General features: G+C 38.3%; 2 protein-coding genes across 5 annotated transcripts; one reads left to right on the top strand and one right to left on the bottom strand.

Annotated features, from left to right (window-relative positions):
* The first annotated feature begins 4,402 nt into the window (after nucleotides 1–4,402).
* Nucleotides 4,403–5,591, top strand: LOC131314984 (RING-H2 finger protein ATL57-like). The gene has a single exon (XM_058343998.1). It carries the CDS (start codon nucleotides 4,695–4,697, stop codon nucleotides 5,442–5,444), a length of 750 nt encoding a protein of 249 aa, XP_058199981.1. The 5' UTR covers nucleotides 4,403–4,694; the 3' UTR covers nucleotides 5,445–5,591.
* A 1,138-nt stretch (nucleotides 5,592–6,729) lies between these two features.
* LOC131314982 (uncharacterized) lies at nucleotides 6,730–14,526 on the bottom strand. Of its 4 annotated transcripts, none has more exons than XR_009196553.1 (9): nucleotides 14,311–14,526; nucleotides 12,409–13,274; nucleotides 11,647–11,765; nucleotides 8,905–9,807; nucleotides 8,476–8,785; nucleotides 7,932–8,097; nucleotides 7,596–7,698; nucleotides 7,278–7,479; nucleotides 6,730–7,188 (listed from the first exon to the last, which is right to left on the bottom strand). XR_009196553.1 is itself a non-coding variant. In XM_058343997.1 (8 exons), exons 2-8 carry the CDS (start codon nucleotides 13,090–13,092, stop codon nucleotides 7,362–7,364), a joined length of 2,403 nt encoding a protein of 800 aa, XP_058199980.1. In that variant the 5' UTR covers nucleotides 13,093–13,274; nucleotides 14,311–14,526; the 3' UTR covers nucleotides 6,730–7,361. The 4 variants fall into 4 exon arrangements, 1 of the variants encoding a protein (XP_058199980.1); XR_009196555.1 differs by having other exon boundaries at nucleotides 6,730–7,093; XR_009196554.1 differs by having other exon boundaries at nucleotides 12,409–13,260; nucleotides 14,311–14,458.
* Nucleotides 14,527–14,822: the final 296 nt, after the last annotated feature.

Below are 14,822 nucleotides of genomic sequence, written 5' to 3'. Positions count from 1 at the left end.
TCTTCTCTATGATATAAATCTCTTTCTTCATGCCAATTGTTTAGGAAAGGAAGTTGAGGATTGATGTATTTGTATGTTTCTTCAGCTATAGGTGTGATTGCATGAGGGAACTATAAGCTTCTTGGTGAATTTTACTTCAGGGTGAGTACCCTGTAGTAAGTGCGAGGCCGTGATTGGTGAGGCGCCGCTAGCTCTCTCGAAGGTTTGAATTGTACAGTCGGCCGATTTATTTAGTGGCTTGGCTATAGAGTTGTTCCTCCGTTGCCAAAAAAAAATCAATGGACACAGTCTAATAAACGAATCAAGAATACCTTAATTTCTAGGAGTATATTATTCTGAAAACAGATTGCTCTAGAAATTTTACTTGTAAAACTAACTAACAAATTTTAAGGGCACCGCGTAAAACACAGACCTCGATTTCATTGGTTAATTAATAGTTTCAACTTCATTCAAATACTAGTTTTTGATCTATATATTATGTCATGTTATTTAAGTCCGCCAGATGTAAATAAATTCCATTGATATAGCACTGTTATTCATATGTATTCAAATTTTATTGATTTTCTTTCGTTCCTAAGAAACATTTTTTTGAAGATCTGATTTTTCGTAATGATTTTTTCTGACAGTTTGTTCTTGTAAATGTAGTGGCGCATGCAAGTACTATATATCTATGCCCTAAATCTATGCCAGTATGTATGGAGCTACAAGTGCTACCTACTTTGTTTCTTAATTTGGGTTGGCTCTGGCCAACTCTTTTCCTCGTTTCTGGATTGGCATAGCATTGTTCTAATGCATATCTGCCAATCTCGTCGAGATGTTTGCTGCAAGTTGATGTCGTTTTATCCATGTTCCCTTTCGTCTTTGTACTCCCTCCATTCCTTTATTAGAGTCTAGTATTCTATTTCGGTCTGTCATCCCTAATAATAAATGTTCATTTTGTAAAGTTAGTGGAGAAAAATATTTTTTTCATTTTACCTCTAAAAATATATTCATCTTTGAAAAGTTAATTAGTGGGTAAAAGTGTAATAATGATATCTTCATAAAGAGTAGCCATGGAAAGTGGAGGTAAAAAGTTGATGCGAAATGTGTAATAATAATGTCTCTTTAATAAGTTGGAGTTACAAAACTGAACATTTAAAAAATGGACAAAGGGAATACTCCCTCCGTCCCAAAATAAGTGTCCGGCATGCAAATCTAGGACTTACAAAAGATGCATATTTTTCGTTAAAAAATCTAATTTTTTTCCACAATCTAATAGAACTAATTGCCATCTATTGATTTGTGAAAAAAATTTGATTTTTTTAACGAAACAAATGCATTTTTTAAAGGTCTAGATTTGCGTGCCGGACACTTATTTAAGGACGGAGGGAGTACTACTTATTCAAAGATTAATAAAATTTCTTTGCCGTTAAAAAATATATATATATAGTTAGCAGCACTCTTGCATTCATCATCACCACCTGATGATGATCAACAAGCAAACCCTATGTTTGGTACTTAGAATTCTCGCTGGCCTTGTTGGGTTTCTTTCGTTGGATTTAGACAGTCAACTAATCGAATAAATTTCAATTCTCCTGTTTATTTTTTATTCTCCTTAATTTGCAGTGTTTGTTTTGTATTATCCCAAAAGTGTTCTTGTGGTCATCATCTTGTCAACTCCTGTTTGGGTGAAGCTAGCTTTAGCACATTGGTTACTTCATTGACAATTTAGATGGAATATACATACAGTGTTTTTTTTTTTTTTTTATAAGTAATATACATATACATACAGTGTTGGTCTATAAATATTGATGATTTTTCTCCTTCGTTCATTTTCACCATGCATGCACAAAAGAGTATCTAGAGAATCTTTTTTTTTGCTCGGCAGTATCTAGAGAATCTTATTCAGAATTAAAATTTCTACAATAAATTGTTCCATCATTGTACTCATAAAAATTCGCTTTCCCAAATAGAACAAGTAAATTGGGACGGAAGAAATAATAACCTCAAGTGCATGTCTTAACTTCTGTCTTGCTAGAACAGCTGTGTAAAGTATGAATAGTTCCAAACCATGTTCAATCCTAAGCAGTGGCAGACCGAGACCGAGAAGTTTTTCAGTGCCGGGTGGGTATAGTCCACCCGGTGTCCGTTCATGCATTTAAGTCGTCCAAAAGTGTTTTGGACGGTTCAAATTTAAAAAAACTTTTCTAGGGAAGAGTTTAACTTTTCTGAAAAAAAGTTTTTTTAAAATTCAAACCGTCCAAAACACATTTGGACAACTTGGATGCGCCGAGCGGGTACCACGTGGTACCCACCCGGCACTGAAAAATTTCTCGTGGCAGACCACCTGGAAATTTAACACAATAGGGGCACTCTATTAATCCCAAACCTGAAAAGGGAGCATTTTCCTAAACAACCACAGCTAGCTAATATTACACTTTGGCCGTATTATTAACAACTATTTATGACACAATACTTCCAACAAAAATACCTAAAAACTAGAGTGGGAATTTCAGACACATTGCTAAATATAAGCACCATAATACTCCATCCGTCCCATATTCTTGGTCATATTTACTAAGGAGTATTTGGGATCCCTCAAAAAATTGGCTCTATCTTTTAATCTATAATATTTTTTTATGTATCAAATATCAATATTATTTGATAAATCTCAATTAATTTTATTAAACAAAGTTTTCAAAATCATAAAAAACCTTATACATTAAAAGACATAGACAAGTTTTTGAATGACACAAAAAGTGAAATAGGACCAAGAATATGTGACAGAGGGAGTAACAATATTGGTGTTTCTAAGAAGTGACTAAAATTGAGATAATTCAAATTGAGTTTGAACAATAACACAAAGGGCTACAACTCTCATGTTTAACAAAATTGCTAATTTTAATGTTTAAATGTTCAAAATAATGTTCAAAATATATTTTAATTATATATTACTGTAGATATTTTAAAAATATATCAAAAAATGTGTGATGCAGTTGGTCGAAGTTTCTACGCAACACTCAGGAGGCCTGAGCCCGAAATCTTGTAGGAGAAAGAAAGTGAGACTTTTTCCATATGAAAACGTTTTTTGTGACGAAAATTTTGGTCACCGATTTTTTATACTGGCGACAAAAAAATTCGTCTCCAATTTCTTATGTTGGCGATAAAAAAAATTCATCACCGCCTTTGGCGACAAATTATTTTCGCGGCCAAAAGGAATAATTGGTGACAAAAAAATTTGTTGTCAAATAACACAATAGGCGAGAAGAAATTTTTTGTCACCAATTATTTATTTTTGGCGACATAGTGTTCTCGTCACCCATACTATTTGTGACGATTTTCATTCATCTCCAAAGACCAAATTTCTCGTATTGACCGACAAAACCGAATCAGCTAAAAAAACCAGTTAAAAAGTTTGGTTTGGTTTTTCCGAGCTATTAATGGTTCAGTTTGGTTTTCAATTTTGAAAAGAAATTAAAACTGGTTTGGTTTCGGCTTTGGTCAAAGGAAAACCGAACCGAACTAAAACATAGTAGTTGTAAATTACGCATGACCCAATAATCCACGTCACTAGCTACGAACCCACATTAGTTCTGTCACTTGCCAAAAAAAAAAAAAAAAACATTAGTTCTGTCTTTTTCAAATTAGGTTTGATAGATTTTGAATATTAGAAAACAATTTTCTCGGTATTAGTTTGGAGTTTTCCATGATACTATGAGTTTCCTAATCTTACCGGGCCTTTTTATGTTATTAATAGGTCCATGAATTGGGTTAAATTAGTTTTCGGGAAATGACAGGCCGGTTCCATTTTGTTGATAGGTTCCGAGCAAATTCTCTTTTGTCAATATTATCCTGTCAAGATCCTTTTTAAAGACGTTTTTACTATTTTGTTCTTATTACTTTTCGTACTATGAGAATTCACACCCTCAATAATTCACACTCTTAAAATTCACATTTTTTTTTGTAGAATTCACACCCCGTTTGTACTATTCATACCCCCAGAATTCACATCACTTTCAAGAATTCACACCCATTTTCCGAAACTCACCCATAAATGCAAAATTCGCACCTTATATGCACAATTCACACCTACCTAATTACACAATTCACACCCGTCTACAGAATTTACATTCCCAAATTAAGAATTCACAATTTGAAAAAGACACAATTCACATCTAAATGAAGAGTTCACACTAAAATGAAGAATTGACACTTATTTCAGCGGCTTACAGAATTTGTAATTCAAACAAAAGCATAACACTCGATTTAAAATACAAACTGGCTTTGAAAAAGAAACAAAAGAAATTTACGATTCCAGAAGCCCCAATTAATGTTTCTCTCTCTTGATTGCTCTTCTCACTGTAGAAGTGCACACCGTGCAGTCCTGAGATCCACTCAACATTCATGTACGGATTAACATCCAGATATAGAACTCGGCCCCACACACTGGCCCCCGCCTCTCCTCTACCGTCATCTAGTATAGTTTAGTTAATCATCCAAAACTCGCCGCACACAACCCCTTCCCACCGCAAAACGGAACTTCTTCCAATACTTCACTTCCCAAAAAGTAAACACAGAGCCCCCTCGGACCATCACTCCACAATACTACTCCACCATGTACTAGTATATCTAGCGACTGGCAACCCTCTCTCTCTCTCTCTCTCTCTCTCTCTCTCTCTCTCTCTCATTCTTGACCAAACTACTCTCTCTCTCAAATGAATTTAGCAATGAAACCCCACAGCAGGAAGCTCCTACCAGACGCCGACACACTCGGGACCAGTACCCTACTCCCACACCCTTATGCTCCCAACCCAATACTGCTCCACCAACCCACCAACGCCACAACCAAAGGCCCGCCCTTTAGGCCCAACTCCTCCCCACTGGACTCCTCCATGACCCTCACCACCCTCGTTCTCCTCACCGCTCTCTTCTTCATGGGCTTCTTCTCCCTCTACCTCCGCCGCTTCGCTGACTCCCCCTCCTCCTCCTCCCGCCCCCGCCGCCGCCCTTCCTCTCCCTTCTCCTCCTCCACCCTCCTCCCCCTGTGGAGATCATCAAACTACCCCGAAGGCCTCGACCCCTCCGCCGTCCGATCGCTCCCGCTTGTTTCTTACGGTGGGGACGCGAAGCACCCGATCGACTGCGTCATCTGCCTGTGCGAGTTCGAGGACGGGGAAACGGTTAAAATGATTCCCTACTGCCGCCACGTGTTCCACGCGCGGTGCGTCGACACGTGGCTGGCGTCGCACGTGTCGTGCCCGTTGTGCCGTTCGTCGAGGATTTTCGGAGGTGGGGAGGAATGCTTGGGCGTGTCGCGGGGAGAGGTGGTTGATCGCGGTGGAGGTGAGAGTTTTAGATCGACGGTGGAGATTGAGAATGTGGGTCCGGTTCGGATGATGAGAAGGGCTTGTAGTTACCCTAGCGTAGGAGATCGAGTCGTACTGGAGAGGAGCTCGAGTTTTTAACCACCTTCAGCTTTTAAATTTTTTTTTTTTGTGCCTGTGAATGATGGCACGTGTAAATATGTATATATATATTTATACTGGTACATTATTCTAAAATTATTTACTAATTCGAATAATCCAACACGTTTGGTATTGGGCGCTTCTTGATGTAAAATATACTTCTATTACCGGTCAAAGATTGTATACACATCACAACCGTTGATTAACGAGATCAACGGTCTATATTCAATACTATAAGTACACTATACCGGAGTGCACTACAGAACCTCCGTTCCCTTCTTGATGCATCGATAAAGCTTGACTTGAGAATCGAGATTGCGACTCAATATGCCCATCAAAATCCAAAGTTGATACTAACTCTCAACAAACTACTCCACTTTAATGATTCGCAGTTGCTGTACAAAATATTAGGGATAATAAAGGGTTGAGCATTTGTTTTAAAAAGTAGGGCTTTTGTTTCATTGGTTAAGGGTTGAGCTCCTTTCAAGTCCAAGAAAATGGAGTGGATTGTTTAGTTTGTCTGTTAGTTTGTCCTTGAACGGTATTAATTATCTAAACACGTCCTTGGCCATCATTTCGCTTCATATTTTGATCATCGAGAAGAATTACACCCGTTTGTAAGCCTTTTTGGGTCCACTTTCATGATCCAAATCATTCTTTAGAATTAATCGAGAATATCAACTATGTCAAATATCAAGTTGATTGGATATCATTTGATATGATTTTAAAACACCGAATCGGTACTCATTTAGCAAGAATAAAGCACCGAATCCGTACTCATTTAACCAAATCACCTCAGTACAAATGCATTAATTATATCAATCGGTATCCGATCAATATGATTTTTCGCATAACAACTCTCATCGAATTCTAAAATTCTAAAATGTGAACGGTCTAAAATGGACCTGAAAAAGACACACAATGGTTCAAAAGAGGATCCTCCTCCTGTTGGTTTTATTACCGAACTCAATTGAGACTTCCGAGATCTCATCATTCAAATTTTGTCTTGGTGTCCAATCAACTACTGAAATTCGAGTGACTTATTAATCTTTTGTACAGAGAAAATGCTCATCAAAATTCTATAAAACAAACAGTTGATATTGTAATGAGTCCCATCGAGGAGCATTAATGCTCCGTGGTTAACCGAACACGTCAGAGAAAACGAAGGAAACAATTTGGACATTTGTGTAACATTCTTTAAGAAGGTGAAACAACCTACGCGCTCTCTACCTTGTTAACAAGCCATCAGTGGCCGCGCATAGTTTCACCAAACAAAGCAGCCACGTTGAGAAATCGGGCACTTCATAAACCAAATACGGTCAGAGTATTAGGCACAAGAGAGCAAAACATCGTGGGGCAGATAACTATTTACTCACCCGTGTGAATAACATCTCAAAATTTTACGCCACCGAAAATTTTCCAAAGAATGAAACGAGTTAACAAGTACCTACAAGCAATTGACGCAGAACCTTTAGTTAGTGGTCAATACAAACTTCTTCAGGGCTTCAACGCCACCACCAATCCAACTGCATTTTCGCCAATGAGGTGGCGAAATTCAACCCAAAAACTGTTTGAGCTATCTGAAGAACAGTGTTCAAAACAGAGCAAAGAGTCTCGAAAAAGTGGCTTGTCACTGAAATGGTAATAATCTGCCAGTGAAGAGGACAATCAACTCCATGAACTGACTTTAATGTTTCACTCAAGTATTTATTCGGATTCAAACAACAGATCAGGAACCCTTTTCCTGCATTCCAGCCACACATTAATCAAATTAGATAATATATGCACCCATTTTGTAACAGCTGAAAAATAAGTGAAAATTATGTATATTACCTGGATGGAGTCCAGGAGCAACTGAAGAGAATTCTGATCCTATTAACGAACTTAAACACTTCCCTAGTCTTTTTCTTGTTATTGTTACTGGATAGAATAGGCACGAATCATCTCAACTACTGGTGCACGGCACATTGGACACTTTCCACTTCCTTGCACAAGCGTGTCTGCACATTTTGAACACGTGCACATGTGCCCACATCTGTCAAAGTTAAGAAACAAAGCAGAGAAAATGACATGGGATTATAACCAGAACCATTGAATGTCTCATAAGCTTGTGGATGTCATGAAGCCATTCAAAGGGTTTGTTAATTTCACCTGTATAGGAGAGAATCTATACTGTTATCACAACATATACAACAAAGTCCTTTCCTCAAATGGTCCCATTTGGATTCATCCTTTTGCGGATTTTTTTCACAATCTGCAACAGAATAAAAATGCCTTGAGCTGTCAATTCTTCAGAAGAGAGTGAAAGTAGCAAACAAATCAACAACATAATTCTGAATAAATTTCCTCTACGTAATGTGAAGAACAAGCAGACCGGTCGACATTGAATATTTGAAAACATAAATAAAAACTAGTACAAAAAGATTTCAAATATGGTAAGAAGAAGAAGAAAAGCAAATATGGAACTGTGTTAAGATTGTAACAAACCTGTTGAACCAGCTGACCTATTCAGAGCCGCAGAAACCTCTTGTCGTACCGAGCGCTGCAATTCAATCTGCATATCCATGCAGGCTTCCAGCATCCTCTGCATGTTGTCCATCCGCTGCTGAAGCCTAGCCATGTCAATCCTCAAATCATTGATGATATCCCACTCCTGCTCCAATATGCAAGTTATTCAAATGAATCAACAGAGAAGATATCAGGCAACACTTTTCACGAAGCTCAATAAAAAGTTAACAGTACTAAATTATACACCATCCCCATCCAATCAAATAGGAAACAGGCAAAAGAAACACACACACTAAGAGCAAGTACACATTATCAACGTAGGTCCAAAACGAAATTCATCAACTGGATCACTTGGACCAGAATCTATCCATGAACGAGAAGGGTTCTTCACATGCTAGATCACCCTTGATCCGACTAGAAATGTTCCCATGCCTACGGTTAGTTCAAGAAGTATGTCCGACAAGAAGTATGTCCGACATATTTGACAACAAAATTTGTGACAATTGATACGAGATAAGCTTACCATTCCCAAGCGCTGTTGCAAGTTGTTTCGCAGCCAATTATCATCCTGCAGGTGATCCAGATCCCAAAAAGGCTGAGAACGGGTGACTGGTACTGAAGGGGGAAGAATTTGAGCCGCCTCGAAAACACCTGGCAGACCCAAGTTTTGACTACCACTCTGCTGCACATCTTGCTCCACCTCCCTAAGAGAGGGTGACGTTTCGTCCATTTCCCAGTCGACTGAAGCATGAGCTTGCCTTTCTGCATATAATTGTAGCACCTGGTCCAGGCTCTGGCGGAAATCACTTCGAAGAAGATTAGAGACACTTCTCCTACAAAATGAACACGAAGCCCCTTTAAAGTTGTTGTGGTTAAGTAACACAAGAACAATTAATTTTTTTGGTTTCAAAGGATTGTAACACCTAAGGCATTCAACAATCACATCACAAACCTGCTTAAAAGTTCTCTAATTTCTGAACTGTACACGTTATCATCATCTGGGAAGTAAGATCTATTCTCTAATCTTCCAACTGGAATTGCTTGCCGAGAAGAAGGCCCTTCTAAGAAATCCTCCATAGCCTCTTGCGAACCACTTTCATGCCATTGTTCATTCAAATCTTGCATGTGATCAATTTCTTCACCTTCAGTTCCCAACATGTCCTGGTAGCCGTGATTAGCAGCAGTTCCTTCACTCCAATTTCCTTCTGTGGCTTCAGCATCATCATCTCTCCATCCAGAAATATCAATGTTGTCTAGCTGTCGCGAGTCATTGTCCTCATTATCAGTAACTGATTCCGGCCACTGTTCTACTCGTACAGAAGTATCGGGGCCATGCATGTCTTCAGTTTCATTAATGCTGTGGTCATACAAATGATTGGATGACGTGTCCGTGTCACGTTCCTCGCCACTAGGTCTTAGGTGAAAATATTGTCCTTCGATTTCATTTCCTGAAGTTTCATGTGACCATGCATTACCAGTACTTATCACAGAGTTTCCCCCCGTATTTTCCCCAAGACCATCCCTACTTCCAAAGGATGTAAAATTTGATGACTGCAAATGCCCGCTATCCTCATTTCCAAAGAATCCTACCTGTTGTTCTTCTGGAATATTAGTTTCTGGACAATTTATATTTTGACCAGAGTTGCCTTCAAATGGAACAAGGGGTAACTGATTGATGTCTCCTTCTCCATTATTAGGCTGAGATTGTTCTTGGATGGCAACTAGGTCCTCTCGCGAACTTTTTGCCTGGGTTTGCTCATTCATAAAATCATTCATGTCCTTGCTAGACGAAGTATCAGACTCAGCATGGGTTGATGGACAATGGTGGTTGTCCAATCTGGCGAGGAATCCTTCCCTGCTCAAGCAAGTTAAAAATGCACAAGGAAAGAAAATTCCCTTCAGAAAACTATAAAAAATCAGCATATAAGGTCTAACTCTAGAACTCATTGCAGACGTATCCAAAAGCCAAAAAAAAAACGCCACTGACCCAAGGGGACATGTGAATATAATTATATAAGAACTTCAACAAATGCATCAGGATAAGTTCATGAAATTAAAAATAAGGGGAAAATCTAAAATCAACAAGCATACAATAACAGGCCAAATTGATCATATAATAAAATGCCAAATTAATCAACATTCTGTAATTACCAACGTCGTCCAACAAAAATTCATGTAAGCAAATAACTCTATTGGATTAACATATACGAAAATACTATTTGCATAACATTCCTCATTCTCGGAGAGCAATACGCTTAGTATACTATGAATATCTCCAACAGATCTACAACACCTTAAATTTTACACCCCCTTCTGTCCCACAGCTCATAATCTCATAACTCTGATATCAAAATCTATTCATAGTTGCACACTTGACAGTCATTCTACCACATCACCCATTTATTAACAAGCCACAGCCAATATTTCTTGAAACTCAACATATGCTTTTTGTTGTCAATGTCTCGTAGATACTAGGTTAAGTACCATAACACCACAGTTCTGCATAATGAAACCACGAAGACAGATTGATCTGACTTCAGAAATCAAGGGTTCTAACGACTCCCAGTTGCAGAACTGCCCTCGAAAGTAAAACCTCAAATAAACGGGGAGAGAAAAAAGAAAAGAACAGAAATAGAAAAACTGAAGTTGTCTGGCTATGCCAAGATCCCTACTTAAAATTTCTATAAAACATGGTTGTACATTAAGATTTAAGACAATCAAAATGCAAGCACATTGTTCCCCTAGAAGATATAATTATGAGTAAGTTATATTTGGCTGTGAAATCTAGTTTACAGTCTAGGAATGGCAACGGGGCGGGGCGGGTTTTTGCATACCCCGACCCCGACCCTGACCGGGTTTTTTTTGGGTACCCCCGTTCCTGCCCCGATCGGGGAATGGGTTTATCCGCCCCGCCCAGCCCCATAAAAATTAAAAAAATTAAAGTATAAGTGAAAAAGTAAAAAAAAATGCTGAATAAGAATAAAAATTATCTAGAAAATAAAAATTTTGAAATTATTTTTGTGTCTTTTGGTATCACGGTTTTATCTAAACTTTTAATTGCAATCAATATTTTAGATACTTCATTCCATTTCTTTATGTGTAGAATTTATTATAAATATTTGAAGAAAACTTTTTAAAAAATCCACTAAACACCAATAAATATCAAATTTTATTTCTTTTTTAAATTTAATTAGGCTACTTGACAGTAAAGAGACATTGTTTTTTGGATTAATGCTAAAAAAATGAAAAACTTGTATATAAGTATATATACATATATAAATAAATTATATATATATATATATATAAATACGCCGGGGTGGGGAGGGGGGCGGGTTTAGGGTTGGGGCACTTTCGCCCCAAACCCTACTCGAACCCGGGCAGGTTTGGGAATTTTTACCCCGACCCGATACCCGAAAATGGGGTGAAAAAAACCCGTCCCGATCGGGGCGGGTACTATTGCCATCCCTTTACACGATCCCCCATCGTGTTTTCCCTTCCACGGCAAGCAAAAACCGGCGCACATGAGGACCAAAAACCACAAACAAACACGCACGCACGAGCAAAATCAACAACAAAATAGGGAAGAAAGTAAAACCAACCTTTACTTGCATGATAAGGCAGGGAAACATGCATCTAAGAAGTAAAAAAGGAATAAATACACTCTAACTGCAGATAAAGAGTAGAAACCAGATACCTTACACCAGAAACAGTATGTTGTTGCCTTAATAAACCCAATTCACTTGGCGGCATAGAAGAGGGTCTCTCGCCTTGGACCAATCTTCCACTTTGCAAGAATCTACCTCTCAAGAGCGTCTGTGACAAAATTAACAACAGCAAAGCAGTGAAAAAGAGTTCAATGCTCCATAGGGTTCGTTTTGATTTTAAAGTTATGTAATCAGCAAAAAAAAGGGTTGTTTTTTTATCTGAAATGTATTTCGATCGAATGTTTCACACTGCGATCTTCCCATCCAATTAGCTTGCCTACACATAGCATCTTGGATAGGAAGTACTGAAAAAAAACTCCCTTTTCCGACATGTATCCTACAGATTATAATCCAAGTACAAGCAGATGTTTAATTTGAGCAACCTAGAGTTGTTGACATGATAGTTCACTTCATAATTAAAGCACATTGCATATCACAATTGTAATTGCAGTCCACCAAACTACCCCAAGATATCTATTTGAACAACACCATGCCAACGCTAATCATCAATAGGGACATAGTTAACTGTGACAAATCCTACATTTTACATCCCAACACCACTCACAAGCTTGTACAAGCACCAAATTACTAGTATTGATTTAAAACACCAATAGAAAAAACATCTGGATTGCAAACATCACAGGAGTCAGATTTGGACAATAGACAATACTAGGTATTGTGAGGAGGTAAAGAAGTGAAGAGCTGATGTAGAAATAGAAGTTGAACAGCAAAAACTTTTGGAAACAGCTTACCTGAATGCGATTACGGTAAGCAAATTCAGATACAGGCCGACACTCCAACAAATTTTGGAGTTCTGTTTGTTTTTCACGCTCAGCCTTAGCCAACATATCAAGCAAAGCCTGTCTGCCACATAACTTGCGAAGGTTTTTCCGAACACCAATCTCACAATGATTAACAAATCCATCCCGACCTCGTTCAATTTGAGCACCAATTTCAGGGGTCTGTTCTTCTCTACTAGCAGCACAAATGCCTCTCTGCTGGCTAGCCATTCGTGCCCTCGAATAACTGTCAACAGGGTAAACAACGGATGCATGGCCCCTCACTCCACTATTCATCCACTCTTGCAATATTTGCCTCACCCTTCCTCTTTCTGCCTCCCCAGAATCAGTGGACTGCTCTGAGCTAGAACTGTTCCCATCATCATGTCCACTATCACTATCTTGTTTCTCAGACAAATAAGGATTTAGAAGATCAGCATTCGAGACATCAATCCTCTCTTGTTGCCTATCTCCAACTCTCACTTGGGAGTGGCTGACCACATGCTCACCCTCGATCTCTCGCCTCATTTGCAGAAGAGAAGATGCTCGGGTGCTTGGCCTGTCATGATTACCCCACTGCCTTGATAATGGAGACTGAGACTCCCTATGGAAAGAAGAATCAAGCACAGAAACACTTTGTAAACCAGCAACAGCCATTAGATGACCTGACTACCAATTCGAATGCTCAAAAATCGATTTGAATGCTCAACCATGGTAATCATCTCTTGGGTGCATCGAGTATTCCTGTATGCTCAGAATGACGTGAAAAAAGTGCTCATGAGTACAAAAGGACAATCTTTAACGCCTTTCCACCATCAGACACTGCTTCTTTTCTTCCACTGCACAAATTGGAAAAATTATAAATCTTTCTCCCTTGCAAGTTATAATAATCACTAATTGCTAATTTCTCATCACCCCTATCATCCAACCATTAGTACCCACACACACACACACACTTATTGGACAAACCATCATAACATTGGAAGCAACATATGTATGTTTGTTTGTAGTATACAGAATCAGTTTTTGGAATCACTTCCACAAAGACACATAAACTTGTTTCGGTTAACCATATACGGAGTAATACTTTTCTGAAAAAGAACCCATTTTCGAGCAAACACCAGGCAGATGTAATCTTATGCTCGACAAAAAGAAAAAGTTTTTTTTTTTTTTTTTCAGAAATAGTTTTCTAAAAAAGTGTTGAACTTAATTCCGTTAGCCCTTTGGGAGTTTTCCCAGTTCAAAAATAGAAAGAAAAAAAAAACTAAATTCCGTAACGGCAACTAAACACCGATATTATTTAGAGAAATACAAACTGATTAAACTCCATGCTCGATCTATAAGACTTAATCGTGAAATGTATCCGGAATCGAACTTCAAACAGCTTGAATAAAAAGCATGAATCATTTGTGAATATAAGTACGTACATATGTAAATTGGCTGTACATATAGGGACATACCTGAAAAGAAAACGATTGTATTGATATTGCTTGAGTTGATTGAGATAGACAAATAGACAATACATGTAGGAGCCGTTTATATAGGCTAAACAGATTACAAAATATTTATAGAAGATCAAATACAGATCTCTGTATTGTGATTTTGTTCATACGCGCCGTATATCTATCCGAGTAATCTTCTCCGACATTTACTAATATTTATTGTGCCTTCGACTGACATAAAAACAGACAAGGCATTTCTTCTTCTTTTTTGAAATTAATAAACAGATAAGACATTGAATAGTGCGTAAGGCTGATTCAAATCCGTGAAGCGCGCAGTATACTGGATTAAAACTGCTCAATCACGCAGTGTTCAAAGCAGGACAAGGGGAAAAAGCAGAGAGAACATGAGTCGCTTGAATACAAAGAAACGTACCATTGGATCGCCGTTTCTGGTTTTCCTTTTCCAAGTCGATGAATCGAAAGACGGAACCCTAGCTGTTCAATTGAATAAAAAAAAATGGAACAGAAGCGAAAAGTGAGAGGGAAGTTTGAGGGAGAGAGAGAGAGAGGAGTACTATATACATCAGCTGGTAGAGAGAGAAAGGGAGAGGGAAGGTGGAGCGATTAACGAATTAATAAACGCAGACACGTCACACATTCCTTTTTGCCATAAATCTAACGTCCATATTTCTATAGGCAGGGAGCGGCGAGAGAACCACACGTGGCAGTTGGCCTTGTCTTTTTTTTTTTTTTTGATCAGACCTTGTCTTTCTAGCAAACTACGTACTACTACTAGTCTACCACACATTCAATGATAAAAAATTTAAAATAAAAAAAAAAGATGGTTTCCGACACGGCGCCGTTCGAGTCTTTTGGTTTCGGAAATCGAAAAACCGTGCATTTTTCTTTCTTGGATGGATTTTTTTTTTTAGGTTGAACGGAAGT

The sequence above is a fragment of the Rhododendron vialii genome, chromosome 13a (genome assembly GCF_030253575.1).
Source record: "Rhododendron vialii isolate Sample 1 chromosome 13a, ASM3025357v1".
NCBI lineage: Eukaryota > Viridiplantae > Streptophyta > Magnoliopsida > Ericales > Ericaceae > Rhododendron > Rhododendron vialii.
This window is presented reverse-complemented; position numbering and strand designations above follow the sequence as displayed.